Source organism: Musca autumnalis, unplaced genomic scaffold (assembly GCF_047663935.1).
Source record: "Musca autumnalis isolate F117 unplaced genomic scaffold, ASM4766393v1 scaffold_4, whole genome shotgun sequence".
NCBI lineage: Eukaryota > Metazoa > Arthropoda > Insecta > Diptera > Muscidae > Musca > Musca autumnalis.
In genome coordinates this window covers 239,794,795-239,822,503 of record NW_027411977.1, presented here as the reverse complement: position 1 = coordinate 239,822,503, position 27,709 = coordinate 239,794,795, and the positions used below count along the sequence as shown (strand labels likewise).

At 32.4% G+C, this 27,709-nt stretch overlaps 2 protein-coding genes across 9 annotated transcripts in view; one reads left to right on the top strand and one right to left on the bottom strand.

Moving 5' to 3' along the window:
• The window catches only part of Atg1 (serine/threonine-protein kinase unc-51-like protein Atg1), a 110,366-nt gene that overhangs the window by 33,308 nt on the left and 49,349 nt on the right, over positions 1 to 27,709 (bottom strand). The gene's annotated exons all lie outside the window — the stretch shown is intronic.
• Positions 718 to 27,402, top strand: LOC141400737 (uncharacterized). 8 transcript variants are annotated; one of them, XM_073980185.1, is made up of 8 exons: positions 718 to 810; positions 7,242 to 7,485; positions 23,657 to 23,883; positions 23,964 to 24,220; positions 24,287 to 24,562; positions 25,240 to 25,585; positions 25,667 to 25,861; positions 25,920 to 27,402. In XM_073980185.1, the coding sequence occupies exons 2-8, from the start codon at positions 7,433 to 7,435 to the stop codon at positions 26,084 to 26,086; spliced, it is 1,521 nt and encodes a 506-aa protein (XP_073836286.1). In that variant the 5' UTR covers positions 718 to 810; positions 7,242 to 7,432; the 3' UTR covers positions 26,087 to 27,402. The 8 variants fall into 8 exon arrangements, with proteins under 8 accessions (XP_073836286.1, XP_073836287.1, XP_073836289.1 ...); XM_073980186.1 differs by having other exon boundaries at positions 739 to 1,232; XM_073980188.1 differs by having other exon boundaries at positions 783 to 810; positions 7,224 to 7,485.

The following is a 27,709-nucleotide window of genomic DNA, read 5'->3' as shown; positions in this document are numbered from 1 at the left end:
TGTAAAATAAAACGATCTGTTTGTTTCATACGAATATTGCAACAAAGCAAAACTGCAGAACACATGAAACCGTGTACACTGTTTTCTTGAAATTATGCTTTTTCCCCAAAAAATGCAAAGTTTCAAGTCAAAATTTCATTGAAATTACTCTAGTGTGGGCCGGGACAAAATAGGCTTTCCGTTCCAACAAGTAATTCTCAAAATGCAGTACAAGTTACTAGAATAAATAATCAATTTTCTAACAACTCCATTTGTTGTAGAAATTTTGACCCACCTAAAGAAATGTTACAACTCTTTCATTATACAAATGTATATACATAAATCCAATGAGACTAATGATTCTGAATCGCTTGAAAGTGAAGTTTTCAATATCGTTAATTTAATTCATATATAAGTCTATAGAATAATTTACAAGTTTAATGATATGAATTTCAATAGTAAATTAAAACTACTTTCGATTTTTTTGTAATTATTGGCCTGTTCCAGAACTGCAAGAATCTACTAATTTTTACTATTTCTTCCGATAACATAAAGGAAAAAATGTTATCGTAGTAAAAAATAGTAGCCTCTTGCAGGTTATGGAACAGAGCATATTTGTTAAAAAAATTTTGGGGATTTTTTTGAGGAAATTCAATAAAATCTGGGGAATTTTGGGGAAAAGTTTTGGGCAAGTTGGGGAAAAGAGTCTAAAAAATACTGGCAACGCTGGCCCCAACTGAAATAAAACAACAATATTTCAGTGCTGGTGCAAAAACCGCTTAAACGAATTGAAAATGAACAACAGTTTTGTTTTAACTTTAGACCACAACGGTAATATTTTGACGGCGGAGCGCTTTCACAATTGACAAGCAAATAGAGGAGAGAATGATTATAACAGAAAAGATCTTTCTTATGTGTACAAAAAAACTCTCACTCTCAATAAATAACAAATATTAAAAGAAGAAAACAGAAAATAAATGCAACACAATTAACAAGAAATTGCAAAATAATTATCAAATACCAAAGAAAAGGAAAAATTCAACAAAATCCAATAACATTAAAATTACAAAATCAATATGAAGAAAATGGCATTGCAAATGCAAACGTCATTAGAAATTACTGCAACAAATAGAACAACAACACAATACCACAACACCGTTGAGATTGATGTTTCGCAGCAAAACGTGTTTTATTCCGTTTTCATTTGCAATCTGATATCTGACAACGGCCTTTAATTAAAATTCGTAGCAAAGGTCAATAAAATCAATGCAAAAAAACAACAAGAACAAAATAAATTAAAACGAAATGATTTAATGATTTAATGGCACAAAAACCGTAAAACAAAGGGAGTTGTTTGTTTTTTGTTTTATAAGAAAAATTGCGCTCCTCTATCTCCCAGTGTATTAAGTAGTCTGTCACTCTCCCAATAGGATTTGGCATATTGGAAAGAAACAAACTTTATGAAGAAAAAAAAACTATATTCAAATAAAAGTGAAATGATTAAACTTTACAAAACACCAACAACAACAACTGCAAATGATTTTTAGTAACAAATAGTTGTTCCTTTCCCTTAATATTCTCACGCAATAAATTGGAAAGGAAATTTGCATAGTGAAAAAGGAATTTACTTTTTGTAACAAAAAAAAACAACATTAAATAAATATTCTATAAAGAAGAATGAACATACAAAGGATTTATAATAAAAACAACAAAGGAAATTAGTTTTTAATAACATAACTCTGCCTCTCTCAGAGTATGACTTGCTCCGGTCACAGGGAAATAAAGATTTTGTAAAAAAAACAAATAAAAATGCCACAAACAATAAGAACACAAAGGGAACAAAATGACTAAATGTCGTCACAAAAATACAAGGCGCCAAAAGAAGTTTTATTTTGGTTACAAAAACCCTGCTCCCCTTCATAAATCTCTCTTGACAATTCTATTTCTCTGTTGTTTTATTTTGTCACTCTCTCCATAGGAATTTGCATATATGCAAATATATATATTTGTCAATATATTGACAAATACAAATTCGTGGTGAATAATAGCAAGAATCAAGCCACTTTACTTCCAAAATAAAACAAGTAATAAAAATAAAGTTTATTGCAAAATCATTTCGAATTAAATTTAAAAAAATGCATTAAAATTCCATGAATAGTCAATGGAAATTCTTCGATAAACAATAAAGAAAATAAACACTGTAAGATGACACTTTTGACCGGCTCCGGTTAATGTTAATGATTAATTAAACAATAGACTACATAATGTCTAGAATTCGTTTGCATAATAATTTCAGCAAAGTTTTATTATCCAGGGAAACAAAAATAAAAAAGGGCAGTGTAATAAGAGACAAGAGCCGACCAAAAAAAAAAAAAAATAATAAATAAATAAATAAAAATAAGAAGTAGCAAAATAAATGGTTTATATGATTTTAAATAGGGAACCTTTTATCAAAAATTGGGCCATAAAAAGGAAGTGTAAAAAAACAGAGCGGTCATTTCGTTCGGTAATAATAAGGCATTGAAATATTTGTAGGGGAAAACAAGTAGGAAAAGCGTTAAGTTCGGTCGGGCCGAACTTTTTATACCCTCCACCACAAATTTCAGCCATTTCGGTGGATTAATGTGGACACAACCTTCAAAATACCGAAAATCGGAAGGTACCGTTCTATGAGGGCTATATGATGGCGTGGATCTATACCTACAAATTTCTGGGGGAAAGTTTTATACCCCCAAACGAAGTCTTAATACCAAATTTCAGCCATCTCGGTGTGATAATGAGGCCAAAACCTTCAAAATACCGAAAATCGGGAGATATCGTCCTATGGGGGCTATTCAAAACGTGGACCTATATAAACCAACTTTGGTAGGAATGTTTTTTGGCCTCTGGAGACACAAAATACAAAGTTACAACCAATTCGGTGGTAGAATGGGACAAATATCTTAAAAATTCCTTAAAACGACGACGAGTCACGCGTCATTTTGTATGGGGGCTATACGAAATCGAGGACCTACATAGCCCGCTTTCAATACCAAAAGTCCTACGTACATATAATAGATTTTCCCAAAATTCCATTCACCTACGTCAATCCGTTCGGACGCCAGAGTGATTTCCACAGACGGACGGACATGGCTATATCGATGTAGAATTGCACGCTGATCAAGAATATATATAGTTTGTCCGGTCTACAATGATTATATCGAGTAGTTACAAACGTAGTGACAAACTTAATATACCCCCATCCTATGGTGGAGGGTATAAAAATCAGAGCCGGTCATTTCAGACTGAAAAAATGAAGAAATGCCGAAATAAATGGTTTCCGGTTTCAGTTAACATCGGTATCTTTAATTATATAGAACCTTAAGAGGTCTTTTGTTGTATAAAGAAGACTTCAACATGGCTTCACGAGGTCGTCTGTAGTCTCTAGAGGACCTCACGAGGTTTTCTGTTGCCTTTAGATGGCCTCAAGAGGTCTTTTCTTGTCTCTAGATGATCTAAGAGGTCTTCTGTTGTCTCTAGAAGACATCGAAATGTGTTCACAAAAGGTCTTCTGGTCTCTATAGAAGCTCTCAAGAGGTCTTCTGTTGTCTCTAGGGAACCTCAAGAGGTCTTCGGTTAACTCTGGAGAACTTCAAAATATATTTTCTTGTCTCTGGATGATCCAAGAGGCCTTCCCTTGTTTCTAGAAGACATCAAGAAGCCTTTTTTGTCTCTAGGAGACCTTTAGTGGTCATATGTTGTCTATAGAATAGCTCAAGATGTCTTCTGTTGTGTCTAGACAGTCTTGAGAGGTCTTCTGTTACCTCTAGAGAACTTCAAGAGATCTTTTCTTGTCTCTGGATGATCCAAGAGGCCTTCTCTTGTCTCTAGAAGACATCAAGAAGTTTTTCGTTATCTCTAGGAGACCTCAAGAGGTCTTTTGTTGTCTAAAGAATAGCTCAAGAGGACGTCTGTGGTGTCTAGAGAACCTCAAGAGGTCATCTGTTTTCTTTAGGGCACCTCAAAAGATATTCTGTTGTCTATAGAAGAGCTCAAGGGATCTTCTGTTGTCTCTGGAGAACCTCAAGAGGTATTTCTGCTTATAGAAGACCTCAAGAGGCCATCTGTTGTCCAAAGAAGACTTCAAGATGTATTTTGGGCCTATCTACTTGATAGTAGATGGCTTTTGAGTCCGTCTACTCTGCTGTATATGGGCTTTGATTCCATCTACTCTGCAGTAAATGGCCCTTAATCCCATATACTCTACAGTACTCAATAGATGACTTGTGGGCACAAGCTCTCTGCAGTAGATGGGTTTTAAGGCCATATACTCTGCAATAGATGGTTGAGTTCATCTGATCTGCAGTAGGTAGCTTTTATTGATCACATCTTATCTGCAGCATATGACATTTGTGCCCCTGCCCTGTACTCTTCAATAGAAGACTTTTGAGCCATTATACTCTAAAGAAAATGACCTATTAGCCCTCTGCGGTACAGTACACTTGTTTAGAGGCCAAGTAAAATCAATCTAGGTTGATAGTGGGGAGTCTTCGCTCATTGTCTCTAAAATGTTTGCCATCTGATCCCATCCACTTCATTGTAGACCACTACTTATGGTATCTCCACCCATCTACTCGTCTTTAGATCTCATGAACCCATAGTGCCTAAAATATACAATGGCAACTCCTCGGAAAAACCCCTTCACGCCTCAAGTATTCCGTTTACATCATTTACGGTTATTTTTCGAGTGTTTTATGGAGGGAGGGTGTACTCTTCTTTTTAAATTCCCTAATGATTCTTAGCCCCAAAAAATTCGAAAAAAATAGGAGTAAATGGGATGAAAAAAATGCTTGAGGCGTGAAGTGAGAGGTGAAGTGTGCCGCAGAACATACCCGTATGGTTTTCCGTCTTTAGAACCCCCAACTTCTGGTCAAAAACCACACTCATTTAATTTGCGAAGAAGATTCGATTAATCATAATTCTAATTGGCTTTGTTTAAATCGCCTCAATCAAATCGAAAAGGGGAGAAGAAAAAGCTATTTATTGTTCTTATCACCTAAATTGATAATTTTGCTAGAACAAAAAAAAAAAAAAAAAAAAAAAAGAACGGAGTAAATGTTGAAAGTATTTAATTTGATGGGAATTAAAATAATACCAATAATGACATTTTTGTCATGTTCGCAGAGGTTATTTTTGGGTTGATCGACATCTAATTTCCAGATTTTGTCTTCAAAAATTATTTTTGGAATTTTCCAAATCATTAAATTTTCAAGAAATCCCATTTATAATTTTCGCAACAATCAAAATTTAGACTAAATTCTATTCTCAAAATGTCCAAATTTTGTAATATTAACGTTTAAAATTATGATATTTATTATAGCAATTCGTTATCTGACAACAGGTCAATAGCTATTTAATTTATTTATTTATTTATTTTTTTTTTTTGAGAAAATTATTTATTAATATTATTTTAATGTGTTTAAATATTTTATTATATAAAAAATTATAAGAATTTTTCTATATTGTTTATTTACTAGGTATCACAAATCATTTATTTTTTTTAATCAGATCATTAAGAAGAATTAGATCAAGATTTCACGATGTAAACGACGTGAAATGTATTCGATAATTTATTTTAGTGAAATGTGGGATTTACATTTTAAAATGATTTTTTAAGTGTTCAGATATTAATTTTAGCTCTATTTTCATTTTTTTATTTAGTATAACCAAGATTTCACCGTGTAAACGATGAGAGATTTAAGAGATAATTTATTTTAGTGAAATGTAGGTTTAAGAATCATTTTAGGTGTTCAGATAGCTATTTATTTTATCTCTATTTTCATTTATTTAGCCTGATATCCAAAAAATTAGCAATGTTTAATCTGTATAACCAAGATTTCACCATGTAAACTATGAGAGATTTAATAGATAATCTCTCCAAATGTAAACAGTATTTAGGTGCCGTTTTTCTTCTTCTTCTTAAACAGCAACAAACAAACCTCAAAAATAATGGCAAATTCAAATCAGTCATTTGCTGCCATTAAGAAAGAGATAATGGCAAACATTTTCCCGGGCAAAAAGAAACTGAAAAAAGTGATTAAAATGTCAGCACAAACAACAAAAACAACAACAATAACCTACACATAACTATGAACAAAAAGAAACATTACTAACCTCCTGCTAATATTCTGATAAGATTATGGAGGCGAAAAAGATTATCACTCTGTGTAAAACAATCAACATAAACAATAAAAAAAGAAACAATGCATAACTGTCATAAAATAAAAACCGCCAAAAAAGAGGGGGTTATGGAGACAATTTTTCTGTTAGGGAGAGTGGCAATACCAGAGAAATTCTATAGAAAAGAGTTTTATGAATGAAAAGTTTAATGTGGAGAAATGGGGAAACGCAAAACGAGAGATGGAGAGAGAGTGTGTGGAAATTACAATCAAAAGGGGAGAAAACATCAATATTTACTGTGATGACCGCCCAAGTTATTATTACTTGTGGTGCCAGCAATTACGTGTTCAGAGAGGCAGCACTCACTCATTGAGCCAATAAATAGGAAAGAAGGGAAAATAGGGGGACCTTGCGTAGACAAATCAAATGGAAAATATGAAAGGTTAGATTGTGGTGTGTGGTTTGTTGGACACTCACTTCGACTCTCACCGCTGTCATTTAGTCGGTCGTCTAACATATGCTGTGGCTGGCCGGCTGCCTGGCTGGTCAAGATATTCAACAGAACGAATAAAAAATGTTAGTTTAATAATAGCAGGCAAACGGGCAGGTTGAACAAGAAACAAAAACGAAAAAAAAACATAATTAATAAACAAAAGAGCAACCAAAAAATAACAGCACGTCAATTAAAATGCGACTACATTAAAACAATTGAAATGAAACGAAATAACTGTCGACAATAAAAAAACGAAAATTTAAATATCCGCTAATTACATAAAAAGAAAGAAAACGGCCCTAAAAAACGACCAAATATGATTATGAAGTAAAAAAAGTGTGTTGGTGTTTTGTTTGGAAATCAAACAATAAATATTAGAAAATAAATAAAATAAAACAAGCACAGCAAAATATATAAATAAAATAGTAAATAAATAAAAATTAAATACTAAAAAATTGTAAAAATAAATATAAAAATAAATATAAAATATATAAAAATAAATATAAAATAAATAAATAAATAAAAATAAACTGAAAAATACCTAATAAGTGAAATAAATAAAATAAAAAAATAAAACTAAATACCAAATAAGTGTATTTTTGCCTTGCAGTGATGATGACATGAAGACACACAGAAAAATGTTTGCAAAATTAAATAAATAAAGAAACATATTTAAAAACAAACAAAATAAAAAAAAAATAATTAACACAAAATATAATTGCACAAATAAAACCAAAACAAAACCATTTCAAATTACAAAAGGAAACGTTCGGAAGAGAGCGAAAATAAACAAATAACAAAATGCATATTTCATATAAATTTGGATTATTTTTAATATTTATTATAAGTTTAAGGTTGGTATTGACAGTACAATGGAAACAAAAACATTAACAACAACGAAAACAAATTATTAAAAATGTTACTTCTTTTACAGGATATGATAAATATGAAACCCCCTTTTTTCCAAACCCCTTTTATGAAAATTTAGCAACGAATTATTTTTATTAAAATGCAAAACAGAGATTCGGTTTGAAAACAACTCAAAATTTATTTATGTTTGTTTCAAACTTTCAATTATGATATCGGGAAAACTAGTAAAAATTGGTAAATTCTTCATTTTAAGAGCAAGTAAAAAAGTATCAGTCGACTTTGCCGACAGAGATATGTCCTTAGCCATAAATTCAAGAGCTATTCTTGAATGTAGGAGAGCTCTGCAGGATATACACGATATCGTAAAGCTATGTTGGGTTCCGGGTCATATCAACATCATGGGAAACGAGGTAGCAGATGAACTGGCTCTAGGTCTATCGACTTATCAGTTGATGAAACCTTCCGGCCACCGATGTGCCATTACATCGGCTAACTTCGGGAGATCTTCAATGAGACAGCACATCAAAGATGGCTATTGGAACTTGGTTGTAGGGTATCCAAGGTAATCTGGCCTGTGGTTTCTCGTCGAAGAACAGCTTCCCTACTCCCACTTGATATGTTAGGGATGAAAATCGCGGTGGGACTTATAACAGGTCACTGCAGAGTGAGGTCCCTAACTTCAAAATGGGACGACAGTGGCATTGACTACTGCAGACTATGTGAAGATGCGGAGGAGATAGAGACTGTCGAACATCTGCTTTGTAGGTGTCCCATGTTGCAAACTAGGAGATACCGTACATTAGGCAGATATGAGATAGGCACTTTAACCTTCCTGTCTAACATAGATCCAATCGTCCTACTCAACTTTGCCAGACATCTAGACTCAGACTCTTTTCACCTTTCCAGATAACTCCTTGGCGTCAATCTCTACATCTCCCACATTCACCATCATCTCATCATCTCTATCCTATCATCCTCATCTCATCAAGCTGCATCAACATTCTATCATCTCCTTCATCTTAAATCATCTCAGCAACACACCCCATCATCTTTAAATAGCCTACACAGGATGAACACAATGGGCCAACGGTCTCCGAGTGAAGCAGTCACCTATTCTAATAGAGGGCTGCGCATCCTTAAGCCTAATCTAAACCTAACCTATGTCCTTAGCCTGTGTGAATTAAGACTACACAACCGAAATCCTTTCACCAAAAATTTTGTAATTGGGGGGGAGAGAAATATAGAATGTTTTCGGGTATTTATCTTGGTAGACGATCCGAATACAGACGTTTTGCAAAAACAATTTATTTAAAATAAAGCGCAAAATGTTCAAAAGTATCTGAAGGTGTGGGCACCTTGGACATGTCAGGAAGAAAAATTGCGAACATCTCCGAACTTTTGTGCGGGAGGTACCCGTAGGAGTGGACCGATATGGCTCATCTTCGAACTAAAACTAGGTTCGGACAAAAAAAGGCAAATGGTCACTGAGTCAATATACATTGCAGTAGGTGGACACAGAGCCTATTTATTCTGCAGCAGTTCACCACTGAACCCATCTAGGCGGCCGCTGAACCCATCTACTATACTGTAGATGATCACTGAGTTATTCACTCTACTTTAGATATCCTATAGGTCCATCTACTTCGAAGTAAATGGCCACTGAGCCCTTTTACTCTGCAATAGATGGCCGCTGAGCTCATCTACTCTTCAGTAGATGGCCACTGCGGCCATCTATTCTGAAGTTAATGGGTACTGGATCCATCTACTATACTATAGATGGTCTGTGAGCTATCCACACTCTACTTTAGGTATCCTCTAGGTCCATCTACTCTACAGTAGATGGCATCTGAGCCCTTCTACTCTACAGTAGATGGCCTCTGAGCCCTTCTACTCTACAGTAGATGGCCTCTGAGCCCTTCTACTCTACAGAAAATGACCTCTGTGTCCTTCTACTCTACTTTAGATGACCTCTAAGCCATTCTACTCTACCGTTGATGGCGACTGAGCCCATCCACTCCACTGTAGACGGCCACTGAACCCATATACTCTACCATAGATGGACACTGATCCCACCTACTCTACGTAGATGGCCACTGAGTCCATCGACTTCACCGTACTTGGACAATGAGTCCATCTACTCCACTGTAGATGACCACTGAGCCCATCTACTCCACTGTAGATGGCCTCTGAGCCCTTCTACTCTACAGTAGATGACACTAAGCCTATCCGCTATACCGTAGATGACCACTGAGCCCATCTACTCCACTGTAGATGGCCTCTGAGCCCATCTACTCTACCGTAGATGGCCACTGAGCCCATATATTCTGCCGTAGATGGCCACTGAGGCCATATACTATACCGTAGTTGGACAATGAGTCCATCTACTCCACTGTAGATGACAACTGATAGCCACTGAGCCCGTCTACTCCACTGGCCACTGAGCCCATCTACTGCACCGTAGATGGTCACTGAGCCCATCTACTGCACCGTAGATGGCCACTGAGCCCATCTACTGCACCGTAGATGGCCACTGAGCCCATCTACTGCACCGTAGATGGCCACTGAGCCCATCTACTCCACCGTAGATGGCCACTGAGCCCATCTACTCCACCGTAGATGGCCACTGAGCCCATCTACTCCACCGTAGATGGCCACTGAGCCCATCTACTCTACAGTAGATGACCACTGAGCCCATCTACTCTACCGTAGATGGCCACTGAGCCCATCGACTTCACCGTAGATGGTCACTGAGCTCATCTACCCTACTGTAGATGGCCACTGAGGCCATATACTATACCGTAGTTGGACAATGAGTCCATCTACTCTACTGTAGATGACAACTGAGCTCATCTACTCCACTGTAGATGACCACTGAGCCCATATACTCCACTGTAGATGGCCACTGAGCTCATCTACTGCACCGTAGATGGCCACTGAGCACATCTACTCCACCGTAGATGGCCACTGAGCCCATCTACTCCACCGTAGATGGCCACTGAGCCCATCTACTGCAACGTAGATGGCCACTGAGCCCATCTACTGCAACGTAGATGGCCACTGAGCCCATCTACTGCAACGTAGATGGCCACTGAGCCCATCTACTGCAACGTAGATGGCCACTGAGCCCATCTACTGCACCGTAGACGGCCACTGAGCCCATCTACTCTACCGCAGATGACCATTGAGCCCATCTATTCTGCCGTAGATGTCCACTGAGCTCATCTACCCAACTGTAGATGGCCACTGAGCCCATCGACTTCAACGTAGATGGCCACTGAGGCCATCTGCAACCGTAGATGGACACTGAGGTCATCTACTCTACCGTAGATGGCCACTGAGCCCATCTACTCCACCGTAGATGGCCACTGAGCCCATCTACTCTACCGTAGATGGCCAATGAGCCCATCTATTCTACCGTAGATGGCCAATGAGCCCATCTACTCTACCGTAGATGGCCACTAAGCCCATCTACTCTACCGTAGACGGCCACTGAGCCCATCTACTCTACCGTAGATGGCCACTGAGCCCATCTACTCTACCGTAGATGGCCACTGAGCCCATCTATTCTACCGTAGATGGCCACTGAGCCCATCTACTCTACCGTAGATGGCCACTGAGCCCACCTACTCTACCGTAGATGGCCACTGAGCCCATATACACTACCGTAGAGCCCATCTACTCTACCGTAGATGACCACTGAGCCCATCTACTCCACTGTAGATGGTCACTGAACCCATCTACTCCACCGTAGGTGGCCACTGAGCCCATCTACTCTACCGTAGATTGCCACTGAGCCCATCTACTCTACCGTAGATGGCCACTGAGCCCATCTACTCAGCCGTAGATGGCCACTGAGGCCATAACTATACCGTAGTTGGACAATGAGTCCATCTACTCCAATGTAGATGACACTAAGCCTATCCGCTATACCATAGATGACCACTGAGCCCATCTACTCTACCGTAGATGGCCTATGAGCCCATCTACTGTACCGTAGATGGCCTATGATCCCATATGCTCTACCGTAGATGGCCTATGAGCCCATCTACTCCACTGTAGATGGCCTATGAGCCCATCTACTCTACCGTAGATGGCCTATGAGCCCATCTACTCTACCGTAGATGGTCTATGAGCCCATCTACTCTACCGTAGATGGCCTATGAGCCCATCTACTCTACCGTAGATGGCCTATGAGCCCATATACTCTACCGTAGATGGCCTATGAGCCCATATACTCTACCGTAGATGGCCTATGAGCCCATATACTCTATCGTAGATGGCCTATGAGCCCATCTACTCTACCGTAGATGGCCTATGAGCCCATCTACTCTACCGTAGATGGCCTATGAGCCCATCTACTCTACCGTAGATAACCTATGAGCCTATCTACTCTACCGTAGATGGCCTATGAGCCCATCTACTCCACCGTAAATGGCCAGATTATCCTAAGAACATCTACTCCACTGTAGACGGCCCATCTAACCTAATATATGTAGCCTCTTATGCCATGTCAAATACTAACATATTTCACATTTCCAACAAATTTATATTGGTGGGAATTAGTAGTTTTATTTTGAAAATTATTTTAAGACTGAAATGAGAGAGAAATCCTTCTTCCAAAATGTAATAAAAATCTCTAAATGTTATTCTTTCCCGAATGCCTGGCGCTTGTCTTTAAATATTTCTTACAATATTTTTATGAAGAAAATATTTAATGTCTTTCCGCATAAAAATTGTTGTCTCCAAACAATCTCTGTGTAGCTGCTCATTTGTAAATATTTGAAATAATCCGCCGTCATAAGTGTGTGTAAAAGTAAAGAAATAGAAATGGAAATAGACAAAAAAAAATGAAGGAACAACATATTTCATTAGCTGGCATTTGTTGTGGCCTTAAGGACCTTCAAAGAGGACATAGGAAGAAAGAAGACCAAATAACAAAATTCTTAAAGATAAGACGACCAAGTCAATGAATGAAAAAACAAAAAAGGAAAAACTATTGGAAATGACGTAGGTAATATTCTAAGGAGTGTTTTGAGGAGCAGAAGAAGGGCTACTAGACATGTGAAATGTGAATAGAATATTCAATGCATTGCGTGAATTTTAATTAGCTATTAGTTTTTTTCTTTAGAATTTAACAATTCAATGTTTGAATGAATAGTGATGATGATGATGATTCAGTCTCAAGTCTTCTTTTTTATATGGAAATTTAAGATGATAAAGTAAAAATATCCGTGTCATGATGAATAACTTTTGTTTGAAGAGATAAGAATTTTAAATAAGGCCATTTTGAGTAAAATGAAAAAAAATCTCGTGGGAAAAAATCCTCAGAACCGGAAATTACACTTTGTGGAAAAAATTATTTGTGTTTATAATTCAAGATGTTGTATATATTTTATTATATCTTAATGAAAACAAACAATTTCCAAACAAAATAAAAATTTCCCTTAAAATTTCTCAAATGGAAAAAAGGAAATTTTTTTATATTTTCACTTTAAATGGTTTAACTCCTTTAAAAATTAGCAAAAATAAAAATATTTTTCAAAAAAAAAAAAAAAATCCTATGAAGGGAAATTTTAATTTTTAAAACAAATTTTAACTTTTTAGAGCGAAATTAATTTTGCATAAATTAATTTCTTATTCAGAAATATGTAAAACATTGTATTAATATATTTCCTAGAAAAATGTTTTCTTATCGAAAATTCCCCGGGCCTTCAACACTTTCATGACGGATTGTTTGCATGTATGTATGTGGTGTCAACCTGTCAGTCATTGGCATTTGTACACATACGTGTAGGTTCAAGTCATTTGAACTTTTTTAATAGAATTCGCATTCACATAAAATTCGTTGTAGGTAATTTTATTTACACCAAAGTCCAAAGGGCTGTTCTCTGTCATTTGTGAAACGTCATGCCAAAGTTGAAACACAACAATTGTTATTATTCCATGAAATTTCATTTTAAAATTAGAAAATTTATATCGCATTTTTATTTGACTTCTAACAATAACAACAACAACGCCTGCGGTGGTAGCTAAGGTTTGATATCAAGAAAACATTTATTTACTTGAAAAATAATATCACCACTAACAGCAACAATTACTTATGGACTTTGGATCGAACATTAATTTGTGTTTTTTTTACACTCTACAAATTGTTTTTGTTTTAGCTTCCACAACCTCATTGCTTTGAGTCATAAAAATGGCATTCTATCAAAGTACCACCTATGTTGTGTGTGAATTTATTATCATAATAATAATTATTTCAAATTTATTATTTTGTTAGTGAAATACCACATTCAAGTTCAGGTTTATCTTTCATGTGTCCGGCGTTTTGAAATTTTGAAATAATTTCTAATTTTTTGTATGTGAAATTTTCCATGTTATTAACCACTTATCGAGCGATTTTCATACCTTCGCAATTGTTTATTTATTTGTTGTTGGTTTCGTTTTATGATGAAATGTCTTAACCAATAGAAAAAAATGGTTTGCGGTAACATTTAAAAAGAATTTTATTTGAATTTGTCATAACAACACCAAAGCAAGAACAACACTACAATGACATATGCGAAAGAAATGTCAAATTTGTAATAGTTACTCGATTATTAGATTTTTTGTTTTCACTGCACTTGACTGATATTTTGAATGGAATTGAGGTTAGGGTTGACAAATTTCAAATTTAACAGTGGAAATGCATTTCTAAAATATCAATCCTTTCGCTCGTACAGAACTTGACTTTAAAACTTGAAATTAATTTTTGAATATTCACAACATGCCGGCAATTGCAATTAAGAAATAGATGGAAATTTTGTATAATTCTTCAATAAATTCATAGACTTGGCAATTTTTTAGAAAAAAAAAAACTTGTTTGCAGCATAACGTTTATTAATACCGTTTGAATGTTTGAAATTAATTGAAAGAATTTTGTTGACAATTTGATAGATGATTTGTCAAAGGTTTTTGTTTTATGCATTTATTTGCACATCATTTTATTTATTTGTATTTTTTGTTAATTAATTTTACTTTCATTTTCATAAAATTATTTTTATTTTTTTATTAATTTTTTGTTGTTGTTGTCGCCTTTTAATAAAAATAATATTTTATAAAATAATAATACGATATTATTTGTAATATATGTTTATACTAATTTATTGGTTTTTATTAATTATTGTATTTTGTAATATACACTGGTGTGCGAAATAATAGAGCCACTGAAGTTACAACGCATTAAACGTTTCTAAATCACTTCTGAAAAGTGTTTTATGGCGCAACTTGCATTTTTATAGTGGAACATTATCCTATAAACAAAGTGCAGTTAACATTTGTCCAATTTGGGGGTTGACCTTGTATTAGGCAGGGCAGAGCCTGTAAAGAGCTGTGCGAAATAATAGAGCCACTTTTGGTAAATAAGACAATTTCTTAAGGAAATTTAAACTTGACCGTCAAAATCATAGGGAAAACTTTAGTTTTCCTTCCTAACATTTTTTTCCTGAATGAAACTGCACCAAAAATTAAAATTGTAATTCCCCTTCTAGAGTTAATGGGGCTCAAAACCCATATGGACCCAGAATCAAAGATACTGTCCCATAAAGACCTCGAATATATTGCAAATATCAATAATATTTGTGATTGTGAAGAAAATGTGCTAAACTACTATCAAAAATAAGGAAACATCAAAAACCCGTCGAAAAAAGTTAATATTTTTATGATTTTAAATAAAAAAAATGGGAGGTCCTGTAAGGAATATTACGCTTTGTAGCACCTCTGCTCCAATAAACGAGTAAATAATGGATTATTATCAACTCTAACAGATCTTAGGTGTTATTTAAGAACAGCCTAAAACAATGTATGGGTACAGAAATAACGAATCTTTAACATAAAGACAGAATATGTTTACACATGATCGTAGATGAACGCGTGGGTTGGCCTATGGCTGAACATTTTCTTTGACAGGTGATATAAAATTTATTTAATTTGAACGGACAGGTACGGATATCATTTTCATTCACCACTGGTAGCCTGGACATTTAATAAAGCTAACGTCGATGTTTTATAAGGCCTGAAATTACTAAGCAATAAAGGAGGTAGCCAGAGATGGATATTCTTCGAGAACTGTTATAAACATATTCTGTCTTTATGTTTAAGATTCGTGATTTCTGTACCCATAAATTGTTTTAGGCTGTTCTTAAATAACACCTAAGATCTGTTAGAGTTGATAATGATCCATTATTTACTCGTTTATTGGAGCAGAGGAGCTACAAAGCGTAATATTCCTTACAGGACCTCCACATTTTTTGCTCTAAAATAATAAAAGTATTAACTTTTTTCGACCTGTTTTTGATGTTTTCTTATTTTTGAAAGTAGTTTAGCACATTTTCTTCACAGTCACAAATATTATTGATATTTGCAATATATTGGAGGTCTTTATGGGGCATTATCTTTGATTATGGGTCCATATGGGTTTTCAGCCTCATTAACTCTAGAAGGGGAATTACAATTTTAATTTTTGGTGCAGGTTCATTCAGGAAAATTATGTTAGGAAGGAAAACTAAAGTTTTCCCTATGATTTTGACGGTCAAGTTTAAATTTCCTTAAGAAATTGTCTTATTTACCTAAAATGGCTCTATTATTTTGCACAGCTCTTTACAGGCTCTGCCCTGCCTAATACAAGGTCAACCCCCAAATTGGACAAATGTTGACTGCATTTTATTTATGGGATAATGTTCCACCATTAAAATACAATTTGCGTCATAAACACTTTTCAGAAGTGATTTGGAAACGTTTAATGTGTTGTAACTTCTGTGGCTCTATTATTTCGCACACCAGTGTATATGTATCTATATTATTATTTCTATTTGTTAATTTATATTTATTTATATTTTTAGTATTATTTTTAAAATTTGTATTTATTTTTTTTTTTATTTATATTTTCTTTATTATTTTTATTTTTTTAATATTAATTTAATATATTTATTAATATTTATTTCATTTAATATATTTTTTAATTTTCACATCATTTTATTTATTTGTATTTTTTGTTAACAAATTTTACTTTTATTTTCATATAATTATTTTTGTTTTTTTATATATTAATTATTTTATTAGTATAAACGTATGTATTAAGTTATTTATATTTTTATGGTTATTTGTGTATTTTTTAATTTTTATTTATATGCTTTTTAATATTATTTTATTTTCTCCATTATTATAGTTTTTTTATGCTAAATAAAAATAAATTAAATTATTTTTTAATATTTATTTTTTAGTTTAACAATTTATATATTTTTTATTGTTATTTGTTTTTGTTGTTTTTTTATTATATATTTTTACTTAGTTCAATTCTTATTTTTGAATTTTAATAATTTTTTTTCAATTTTTTTTAATTTATTTAATATCTTATTAGTTTACAAAATATTTTTTTTTAATTTGTTAGATAATTAATATATATTTTTTTTATTGTTATTTGTGTATTTTTTTAATTTGTGTTTATATATTTTTATTATTATTATATTTTTTTATGAATTTATTAAAATATTTATTTTTTAATTAATTAACTTATATATATTTTTATTGTTATCTGTGTATTTTGTTTTTAATTTTTATTTATACATTTTTATTATTATTTTTAAATTTGTATTTATCTGTTCTTCAATTATATTTTCTTCTCTATTATTTTCTATATATAATCCCAGCAAAATGTTTGTAGCCAAAGAAGTAGTTAAATCATGAGTGCAAGTGATTTCGGACTACATCTTTTTACGTGAAAGAAGTCATGATTTTTACAAGGGCATGGTGCAGTGAGGATACTGTCTAATTTACTTCTTAAGCACACATTTTGCATTACTTCTTTGTAGAGAATAAATCACAACAACATACGATTCAACTACTTCTTTGGCTACAAACAAAGATGCAGTTCGAAATCACTTTTATTATTTTTTGTATACAAATTACTTTTTATGGATGCAAACATATTGCTGTTATTAGAATTAACAAGAAACAAATTATGTTCTTTGTCTTTTTAAGTTTTTTTTTTTTTTTTGCAAAATTTTGAAATTTCTAAAATGTGAAAACTTTATGAAATGGATTCAAATCGGACATTGTCAAAATGTGAAGAACGGACTGCATTTTTCATGACTCTGCGTGGACTGCTTCAAAAAAAGCTATTCAATCACTACTTCACAAGGAACAACTTCAAATAAATTTTGCTGGGATATAATTAGTTTACAAAATATTTATACCCTACACCACCTTGTGGTAAGGGGTATTATGTCATTGTGCATTAGTTTGTAACATGCAAAAGGAAACGAGATAGACCCATAGTTCCTTTTAGGGATATACATAGAATCACTTTCTGAGTCGATTTTCGCCTGTCCGTCTGTCTGTCCGTCTGACCGTCTGTCTATGTATTTTTGTAAACAAAGTACAGGTCGCATTTATTGTCCGATTCGCATGAAAATTGGGGAAGATAGTTTTTTTGGCCAAAGGACGAACGCTACTTATTTTGGTAAAAATCGGTTCAGATTTGGATATAGCCCCCATATATATCTTCGCCCGATTTAAGGCATTTGGTGCACGAAACATGCTATATATGTCCGATTTCAATTAAATTTGGAATGCGCGACGATATTTAGTTTAGAAATAAGTGTGCCAAATTATATAGAAATCGATTCAAATTTCGATATAGCTCCCATATATATTCTCGGCCGATTTTAGGTATTTGATGCACGAAACACGCTGTATATGTCCGATTTCAATAAAATTTGGAATATTTGCCGGGATTTGGCCTAGAAATAAGTGTGCCAAATTATATCGAAATCGGTTCAGATTTGGATATAGCTCTTATATATATTTTCGACCGATTTGAGGTATTTGATGCACGAAACATCCTATATATGTCCAATTTTGATGAAATTTGGACTATGTGACGGAATTTGGTCTACAAATAAATGTGAAAAATTATATCGATATTTGTTCTGATTTGCATTTAGCTCCCATATATTTTACATGTTCACAGTGGTGTAGGGTATTATATAGTCGGCCCCGCCCGACTTTGATCCTTTCCTTACTGGTTTTTTTATCGTTATTTGTGCATTTTTTGGGTTTATTTATATATTTTTATTTATATTATTTTTTTCTTTATTTTCTCCATTATAATATTTATTATTAATTTTTTAAAATATTTATTTTTGATTTTGTTATTATATTTTCTATTGTTATTTGTGTAATTTTTATTTATTGATTTATATTTATATATTTTAAATGTTATTTTTAAATTTTAATTTATCTGATCTCAGTTATATTTTCTTTTCTATTATTTGTTTTTTTTTAATGTGTGTATATCTAATGCAATTTTTAAAGTATTTATTTTTTAATTTGTTAATTAAAAACTAAATCGAATATAATTGTTAGAATTAGTTGGGTATTTTTTTAATTTTTATTAATATATATTTTTTAATATTATTTGTGATTTTTAGTTTTTATTTATTTGTTCTTTGTTTGTTTTTTTTTTTTATTTTTAATAATATATCAATATTAATTTTTAATATTTTTATTTACTTTATTTATATATATTTAAAATGTTATTTTTAAATTTTAATTTATCTGGTCTCCTTTATATTTTCTTTTCTATTATTTGTTTTTTTTTATGTAATGAAATTTTTAATGTATTTATTTTTTAGTTTGTTAATTAAAAACTAATTTAAATATAATTGTCAGTATTATTTAGGTATTTTTTTTTTAATTTTATTAATATATATTTTTTTATATTATTTGTGATTTTTAGTTTTTTTATTTGTCCTTTATTTATAATTTCTTTATTGGTTATTTTTTTTAAGATATATCAATATTCGTTTTTTATATTTTTATTTACTTGTTTTTTTTTTTAATGTTAAACTTATATTATTATTAATATTATTTGTGTATTTTTTAATTTTTATTTATAATTTTTTAATAATATGTGTGATTTTTAGTTATTTATTTGTTCTTTATTATTTTTAATATATATCAATATTAATTTATTAATATTTTAATTTATTTTAAAAATTGTAAATTTATACAACTTTAAATATTACTTGTATATTTTTTAATTTTTATTTATATTTATATTGGCGTTTTTATATTTGGGATTACGACTTCTATTTTGTTTTTCAAAATAGTCTGGCTTAATCCCATAGTCGTTGTTTTAATATTTTAATAAAAAAACTTAAATTTATTAGTGGGAAAAATTGGCGATATTTTTAATATTATTCGTTTTTTTTTTAATTATACCCTCAGCCTTTAGGCTAAAGAGGGTATTTACACTTTGATACGACCAAAAATGTGCCTCATCGAAATAATGGTTTTAGACCCCAAGTATGTTTGTACGATATCCGTTTCAGACAATTTTGAGTAGATCTAGCAATGTCCGTCCGTCTGTCTGTCTGGCTGGCTGGTGCGCACGATAACTCTCGAAAGGATCAATCGATTCGGTTCAAATTTTGGGTATCGAATTATTTTGTCCAGATTCGATTTAAGTTCGAAGATGGGCCATATAGGTCCACTCCTTCAGGTACCTCCCCCACAAATGTTCAAAAATTGTCGCAAAACTTGTGCGCGCGATAACTCTTGTAGGGAATAACCGATTTGGTCCATACTTTGCACATCGTGTAATTTCTACCAAACTTAGATGAGGTTCCAATATGGACTCAATCGGTCCACTCCTTCGGGTACCTCCCACACAAAATTTCGGAAAAGTTCAGTTTAGGACCTGGTCTCGAATCGCTTTGATTTTTGTTTACGCAAGTTGTATTCGCTGTCCTCTATACGACGCTGTAAGTTTTATTAGGGGCAAGTCCATACTTCCTAAGAAAATAGCCTGAAAGTTACAAAAAACCCTATGACACCGTGTGTAGTGGTTGGAGCGCAAGATAACTTTCGAACGGATCTGCCGATTCGGTCCAAAATTTGACTTTCGTAATATTTTGTCCAAACTTAGTTCAAGTTCAAAGATGGATTATATCGGTCCACTCCTTCCGGTACCTCCCCCACAAAAGTTCGAAAATATTCGGAACAATTGTGCGTACGATAACTCTTGAAGGGAGTTACCGATTTGGTCCATCCTTTGCACATTATGAAATTTCCACCGGACTTAGATGAGGTTCCAATATGGACTCAATCGGTAAACTCCTTCGAGTACCTCCCACACAAAATGTCGGAAAAGTTCAGTTTAGGACCTGCTCTCGAATCGCCTTGGTTTTTGTTGTAACATCTTGTATCCACTGTTCCCTATACGAAGGTACAAGTTTCATCAGGGGCAAGTCCATACTTCCCGAGAAAATGGCCGGAAATTTGCAAAAAGCCCCTACGACACCTTGTGTAGTGGTAGGAGCGCAAGATAACTCTCGAACGGATCTGTCGATACGGTCCAAAATTTGGCCTTCGTAATATTTTACCAAAACATAGTTTAAATTCGAAGATGGGCTTTATCGGTCCACTCCTTCAGGTACCTCCCCCACAGAACGTCAGAAATGTTCGGAAAAATTTTGCGCACGATAACTCTTGAAGGGAGTGACCGATGTAATCCATACTTTGCACATCCTAATATATCTACCAGATATAGATCAGGTTCGAATATGGACTAAATTTGTCTACTCCTTCTGGTACCTCTCACACAAAATTTCGGATAAGTTCACTTTAAGACCTGCTATCGAATCACTTGGATTTTTGTTGAAGCTATTTGCATACGCTACCACCATTACGACGGTAAAAGTTTTTTCAGGGGTAAGTCCATATTTCTTGCGAAAACAGTCCGAAAGGTGTAAAAACCCCTATGTCACCATATGTGGCGGTCGAAGAACACGATAACTCTCGAAATGTTCAACCGATTTGGTCCAACATTTGGTCTTCGTCATATTATATCCAAACTTAGTCACATGGGCAATACCGGTCCACAACTTTCTGTACTTCTCCCCAATATTTAAAATATATCACTTTGGATCTCCTAATATTTTATCAAAATTTAGTTAAACTTCTAAAATGGCCAATATAGGTCCTCCCTAAGAGTACCTGCCCTACAAAAGTTCAACATTTGTGTCTTAGCGCAGTTAATTCCTATTCCACATTATTGTCGGCAAGTTCAAATGTCCAAAAAGGGCAAAATTCTGAAGAGACCTGAAATACATTCTATCTGTCCGGAGGTAAAAGTTTCGCTTCACTTTGGCTGAGGGTATATATCTGTCGGCAAAGCCGACTGACACTTTTTTACTTGTTTTTAGTTATCTTTATTTTCTTCATAATTACTTTTATATTTTTTTTTTTTTTTTGTTTCAATTTGTAAGTTGTCAATATTATTTGTTTCTTTTTGTAATTTATATTTAATTTTTATTATTATTATTTATATTTCTTGCCACCGTGGTGCAATGGTATGCACACCCGCCTTGCACGCTGAAGGTCGTGGGTTCGATTCCCCGGCCAGCCAACATCAACATTTTCAACGGTGGCAAAATACCCCTCAGTAATGTTGGCGACATTTCCTGAGTACTTCAGCCTTGTAAAACTTCTCTACAAAGTGGTGTCTTAAGACACGCCGTTCGGACTCGGCGATAAACAGTAGGTCCCGTATCATTGAGCTAATATGAATCGGGGTGCACTCATTGATATGAGAGAAGTCTCCCTTGTCCCATATGGGATTTTTGTGGAACAATTATATATATATATTATATTTCTTGTCTCATTATTTTTTATTTACCTTTTTATTTATTAAATTTATATATCCATGCAAAATATTTAAAGAAATTTCGCATTTTTATCTATCTTATGATTTTAAATTTATATCATTTTCATTGTATTGGTTTTTTAGTTATTTATGTAGTTTTATGTAATCTTTATTTATATATAATTTTCATTTTTATTAATTATTTTTAAGTTCTTTTCTTCAGTATTAATTAATAATTATTAATTTTTATTTATTTGATAAAATATATAACTTTATTCGCAAATTTATTTTTTAATACATATTTAATTTCTATTTACATCCAATTTTTTATGTATTTTTTTAAATTTTATTGATTTGAATTGTTCTTTTTATTTGCAGTTTTTTATTTATGAGGGCTTTTTAATTATTTTTATTTATTATTTTTTTTATTTATTATTTCATTGATTTCTTTTCATTTTTTATTTATTATTTAATAATATTTATATTATATAATATTTATTAATTTATTTTTGTTTTTATTTTAATAATATTTATTTTGCAAATTGTACTATTTATTTTATTTTTAATTATTAATTATTAATTTTATTTATTTGATAAAATTTATAACATTGAGATTGAACTTCAACAAAAAACAAAACAAACATTTATAACATTATTCACAATGGGGGTTTATCATGAATGAAATTTCCCCGTGAGTTTCGTCTTTCCGCCGTTGCAACTTAAGGGAGAAAGTGAAACAATTCACGGGGAATTGCCGTTCATGATAACCCCCAATAACTTTTTTTGTGTGTGTTTTTTTTTTAATTTTTTATTTTATTTTTTTAATTGACTTAATTTTTTAGTTATTTGTAGTATTTTTTTATTTATTATTTCTTTGAGCTCTTTTCATTTTTTGTTTATATTCATTATTTAATATTCATCAGTAATATAATATTTATTAATATATTTTTAATTATATTTTTTATTTCAATAGTATTTATTTTGCAAATTGTATTATTTTTTTTAATTTTGTTTATAAAGTTTGTTTTTAGTTCCAGTTTATTTCATTCAAATACTAATTTATCAATTTTTTATATTATTTATTTATTTTAATTTATTTATTTATATTCATTTTTATATTAATATTATATTAATTTTTATTTATTTATATTCATTCACATTCATTTTTTTGTATTTTTTTTTTTTAATTTTTATTGACTTGATTTTTTTATTTATTTGTAGTATTTATTTATTTATTTCATTGATCTCTTTTCATTTTTATTTATATTCATTATTTAATATTCATCAGTAATATAATATTTATTAATATATTTTTAATCATATTTTTTATATTTTTATTTCAATAATATTTATTTTGCAAATTGTTTTTTTTTTTTTCAATTTTGTTTAAATATTTTTTGTTATTAGTTTTAACTTATTTCATTCCAATTCTAATTTATTTATTATTTTATTTTTTTTTCTTTTTTTAGTTTTTGCCACACCCGAGCTGCCCCCGCACAAAATCAAACATCAACAAATCAGGACGAATATCCCGATGATGATTATGATGACTATTATGATGATGCAGAATATCAGGCGAAACAAGCAGCCGCAGTAGCACAAGCACCCGAATCGCCATCGACAATGACATCAACAGCCGTTAATTTGGCAAATTCGTTATTTAGTTTATTCAATTCAGGAAATGAGGAAAAAGGAGGTAATAAATAACCCACTTACTAAAATTTCTTAAAATATTACTAAATATTGACTTTTATTCTCTTTCCCCTCTTCCTTTAGATCACCCACCGCAACGCAGTAATCATGTGGTGGAACCAGTATGTCCCAAAACCTGCCTCTGCCTGGAAGATTACAAATACATTGATTGCTCCAATGGCCGTTTAACCGAGGTGCCCCATGACCTACCAATTACTGCTGTTATTATAGATTTAAGCCACAATCGTATTAAGGAAATTAAAACACAAGATTTTGCACATCGCATTAAATTGCAAGAAATTAATTTAAGTAATAATTTAATAGAAAGTGTTAACGAGGAGGTAAGCAGCTTTAAAATGTCTTTAAATTTTTTATTCCAATAAATTGTATTGTGATGTTTTTTGCAGATGTTTGAAGATCTACCCCATTTACAACGTTTGCGTTTATCTTCAAACAAACTGAGTGAAGTGGATCCCGATACATTCCGTGGTGCCAGTGATTTAAGTATATTGGATTTAAGTAATAACCCCATAAAGTTACCATCGGATACATCATTTCTTAATCAACCTTCTCTGTTGGAATTGAATTGCCGCAATTGTTCATGGACTGAAATCTATGAGGATACCTTTAAGAATACTCCCCGTTTGACTGCCTTGAGAATAGATAATAATGACTTTAATAAGGTGAGTTTGAAAATTTGTAAATCATAAAGGTCAAAAGTGGGGGCAATATAAACAACAAGCATATAGATAAGCACTAAATTTGAAATTACATTTTTATAAACACCTTTTTCTAATTTCATCTTCAAATGAAGTCCAAAATAATCCCAATGATACATGGTACAATAATACAGGTAGCATTATCAAGCCATCTGATGGTAACATAATGTGTCAATTGCATTGAATTAATGTCAAATTTTGACATCTTATGTTACCAACAATTGCCGATGCGGCTACCTGTGTATTTGTACCATGTAATGATACACATTGGTAACAAAATCGACTGAAAATGTCACTCTATCCAGACGTTGTTATTATCATTATTGCCAATGCCCAAAAAACAACCCTTTTGGCAATGCCTCAACTGTATATCTAAATTCACATCTGGCAATGCCATTCACATACGATACGATAAAAATAAAGCTTTTTCACATCTGTTTATTTGATAAAAGCTTACCACCCGTATTGTTTTGTTTCGTTTTGTGTACTTCGCTGCTTCGTTTGACATTTTGTTGTTCATTTGTGCCTTGTTTAAGTCATTCTTGTTTTGTTTCCATTCCGACATTTCTCAATTTTTTTTCTCTATTCTGTCTATCTTTCCCAATACAATTGCCCTTTGCTTGGCATCCAACCATAAACAGAAAATCAATATCCGTGCATTTATACCATTGAAAAGTCTACTGAAACTACGAGTTCCAGAATTGGATCAAAACAGCATAGAGGAACTATGCAATTTGCTAAAATCCATTGACAACATTAGCTTCACACGCTTCGATGTCAGTTGTTTTATGATAATATCGGGGACATCATATAATGAGAGTATAATATTGATGACAGATCCGCCATATAGAGAGCCAACAACAGTGGAAATTGAAACGAGTACTACGACAATTGCATCGACAACCACAGTTGGAGGCAGTAATATAAAAACGTCCACAACTACAGCTACTACAACAACGACTGCTGCTGTTGGAGTAGTGGCAACTGGTAAGTGAAAAAATAAAACAATTTAGAGAAGTTTTATTTGCTTAAGTGTTAATCTATTTGTTTGCCTTTCTCCCACATTAGATATCAAGACAATGGCATCTACAACATTAACACCCGATGTTGTGGTGGCAGCTGACAATGAAACCGAATTAATAAATGCCTCTGTGGGTTTAACTGGAAATGAGGCGGCAACAGCCACCCAATCAAATGTTAAAGGTGAAGAGGAACCCTATAAAGTGCCCATATCACAGGAGGCCATTAATCAAATGTTGATTGGTAAGTAAATTTAAAGTAGTTGTTATAAACTCTAATTAAACTTTTTTCCCATGATTAGGTCTCATGATTATTTCTGTCATTGGCATTATTATTGGCATTTTGTGTCGCAAAGATGTTTGGGGTATTAAAACAAAATGCTGTCGCACCAAGAAACCGGAGGAAAACAAAAACATTGAAGGCAATGGCCAAACACCCGAGGAAATACCCTTGAATAAAATATCTTAGATTAAGGGATAGCCGGAGAGAAGAAGTCGTTTCTTCCAAATGACCAAATATCTTTAAATAAGATATTTTAGGATAGAAGCCAGAGGAACTTCTTCTTCTTCTTTGAAAATATTACAGAGAAATGTATTTATTCCATTCTAAAAATTAGTAAACAAGACAAACCCCCCCAAAAAATGAATTGTAAATACATATTTATTATTTTTAAAATAATTATAAATTAACAATCAATTTTACCATTTGATAAAAGATGAAAACTTAAGTAATAAACTACGTTTACACTAGGGTTTATTAGCATGATAAACACCTCTTTCTTGATTTATTTGATGTAAAATTTATAAAACTATTGGGCTGTTCCAGAACTCCATGAATCTACAACTTTTTGCTATTCTTTTCGATAACATAAAGGAAAAGGATAATTTTTTATCGTAGTAAAAATTTGTAGATTCTTGCAGGTTTATTATACAGGCATTATATGTCAAGTAAATCAAGAGAGATACATTATCATTTTACTGGCCACTAATGCAGGCGTACCCAACTACTTTTTTAATCCTCTTTCAACACCTCTTGCTATCCCCAGAACCCTCTTTTGTAGAAAAAACAATCTTTAAAAAAAAATTTTGTGGATGGTAAAATTGTTGTTTATAATGAATGAAACAAAAAAAAACCTTGCCAAAAATATCAACACAAATGAAGATAACTTATTGTTAATCACGTAAAAAACACATTCGATTTTAGCAAAAAATAATTTGCTTAAAAAAACTATTAAAAATATTTTATTATTTCCATTTGCCATTTAGTGCCGGCAATTAAATACTTTTCAGAATTTTTATCTGAAGTAAATCCAAATCCAAGCCGACTCTACTAGAAACTCCAAGAAGTAGTGGTTTGTGTGTAAAGAACAAATTTTGTTTTTCTTATTTTTAATTTTTTTTTATAAAATTTATAATTAAATTTTATAAGTGATCTTTTTATTGAACAAAAACTAAATGACTATATATTTAAAATTATTTGTTAATTTGTAAGTCTGTATAAGTTAATTCTTTTTACCAATTTTACCAAATGCTACATATTTTAAGTTTTTCTCGTAGATTTGTTGGTGTATTAACTAGTCTTGTAATTTTTTCTTTTTAAAAATGTCTATCTTTTAATACCTAGACTTCCACAGTGACACAAACACACACAATTTTTTCCTAATATTTAAACAAGTTATATATGTATGTAAACATTTACTATTTAAACGTAAAACTTAGCACAATTGTAAGTTATAGGGAAGAAACAAAAATAAAGATTTTTCATTGAAAAATATTAGAGACCAATTGCAGAGTTTCTAGAATCACAATTTTCAATCAAACCCCCAGAGTCTACTAGCGGGAGCATCTTTCGCTTTATACATGGAAAGTGGTATTTGTCCTGAAAAAAAAAACTATCTTAGGTGGGGATGACTTAGAATGTCATTTTTAGCCGGAATTTTTTGAATTCACCGTGGATCAAAAATGTTTTGATTAGTGCCGATGATTCAACAAATACCTTTGATTGGAACATCGGTCATTTATAGAAAATAAAAGAAGGTAAATGAAGTCCTTTTAAAGTATGTTATAAATAGAATCTCCTAATGCTACAACA

What these genes read in the sequence shown, in the direction of transcription:
- LOC141400737 (XM_073980185.1), top strand. Translation starts at nt 7,433, where the DNA reads ATGCATATTTCATATAAATTTGGATTATTTTTAATATTTATTATAAGT. An exon ending in ATATTTATTATAAGTTTAAG is followed by an intron (nt 7,486 to 23,656) that starts GTTGGTATTGAC and finishes TTCTTTTTTTAG; the next exon opens with TTTTTGCCACACCCGAGCTG. An exon ending in ATAATAATGACTTTAATAAG is followed by an intron (nt 24,563 to 25,239) that starts GTGAGTTTGAAA and finishes AACCATAAACAG; the next exon opens with AAAATCAATATCCGTGCATT.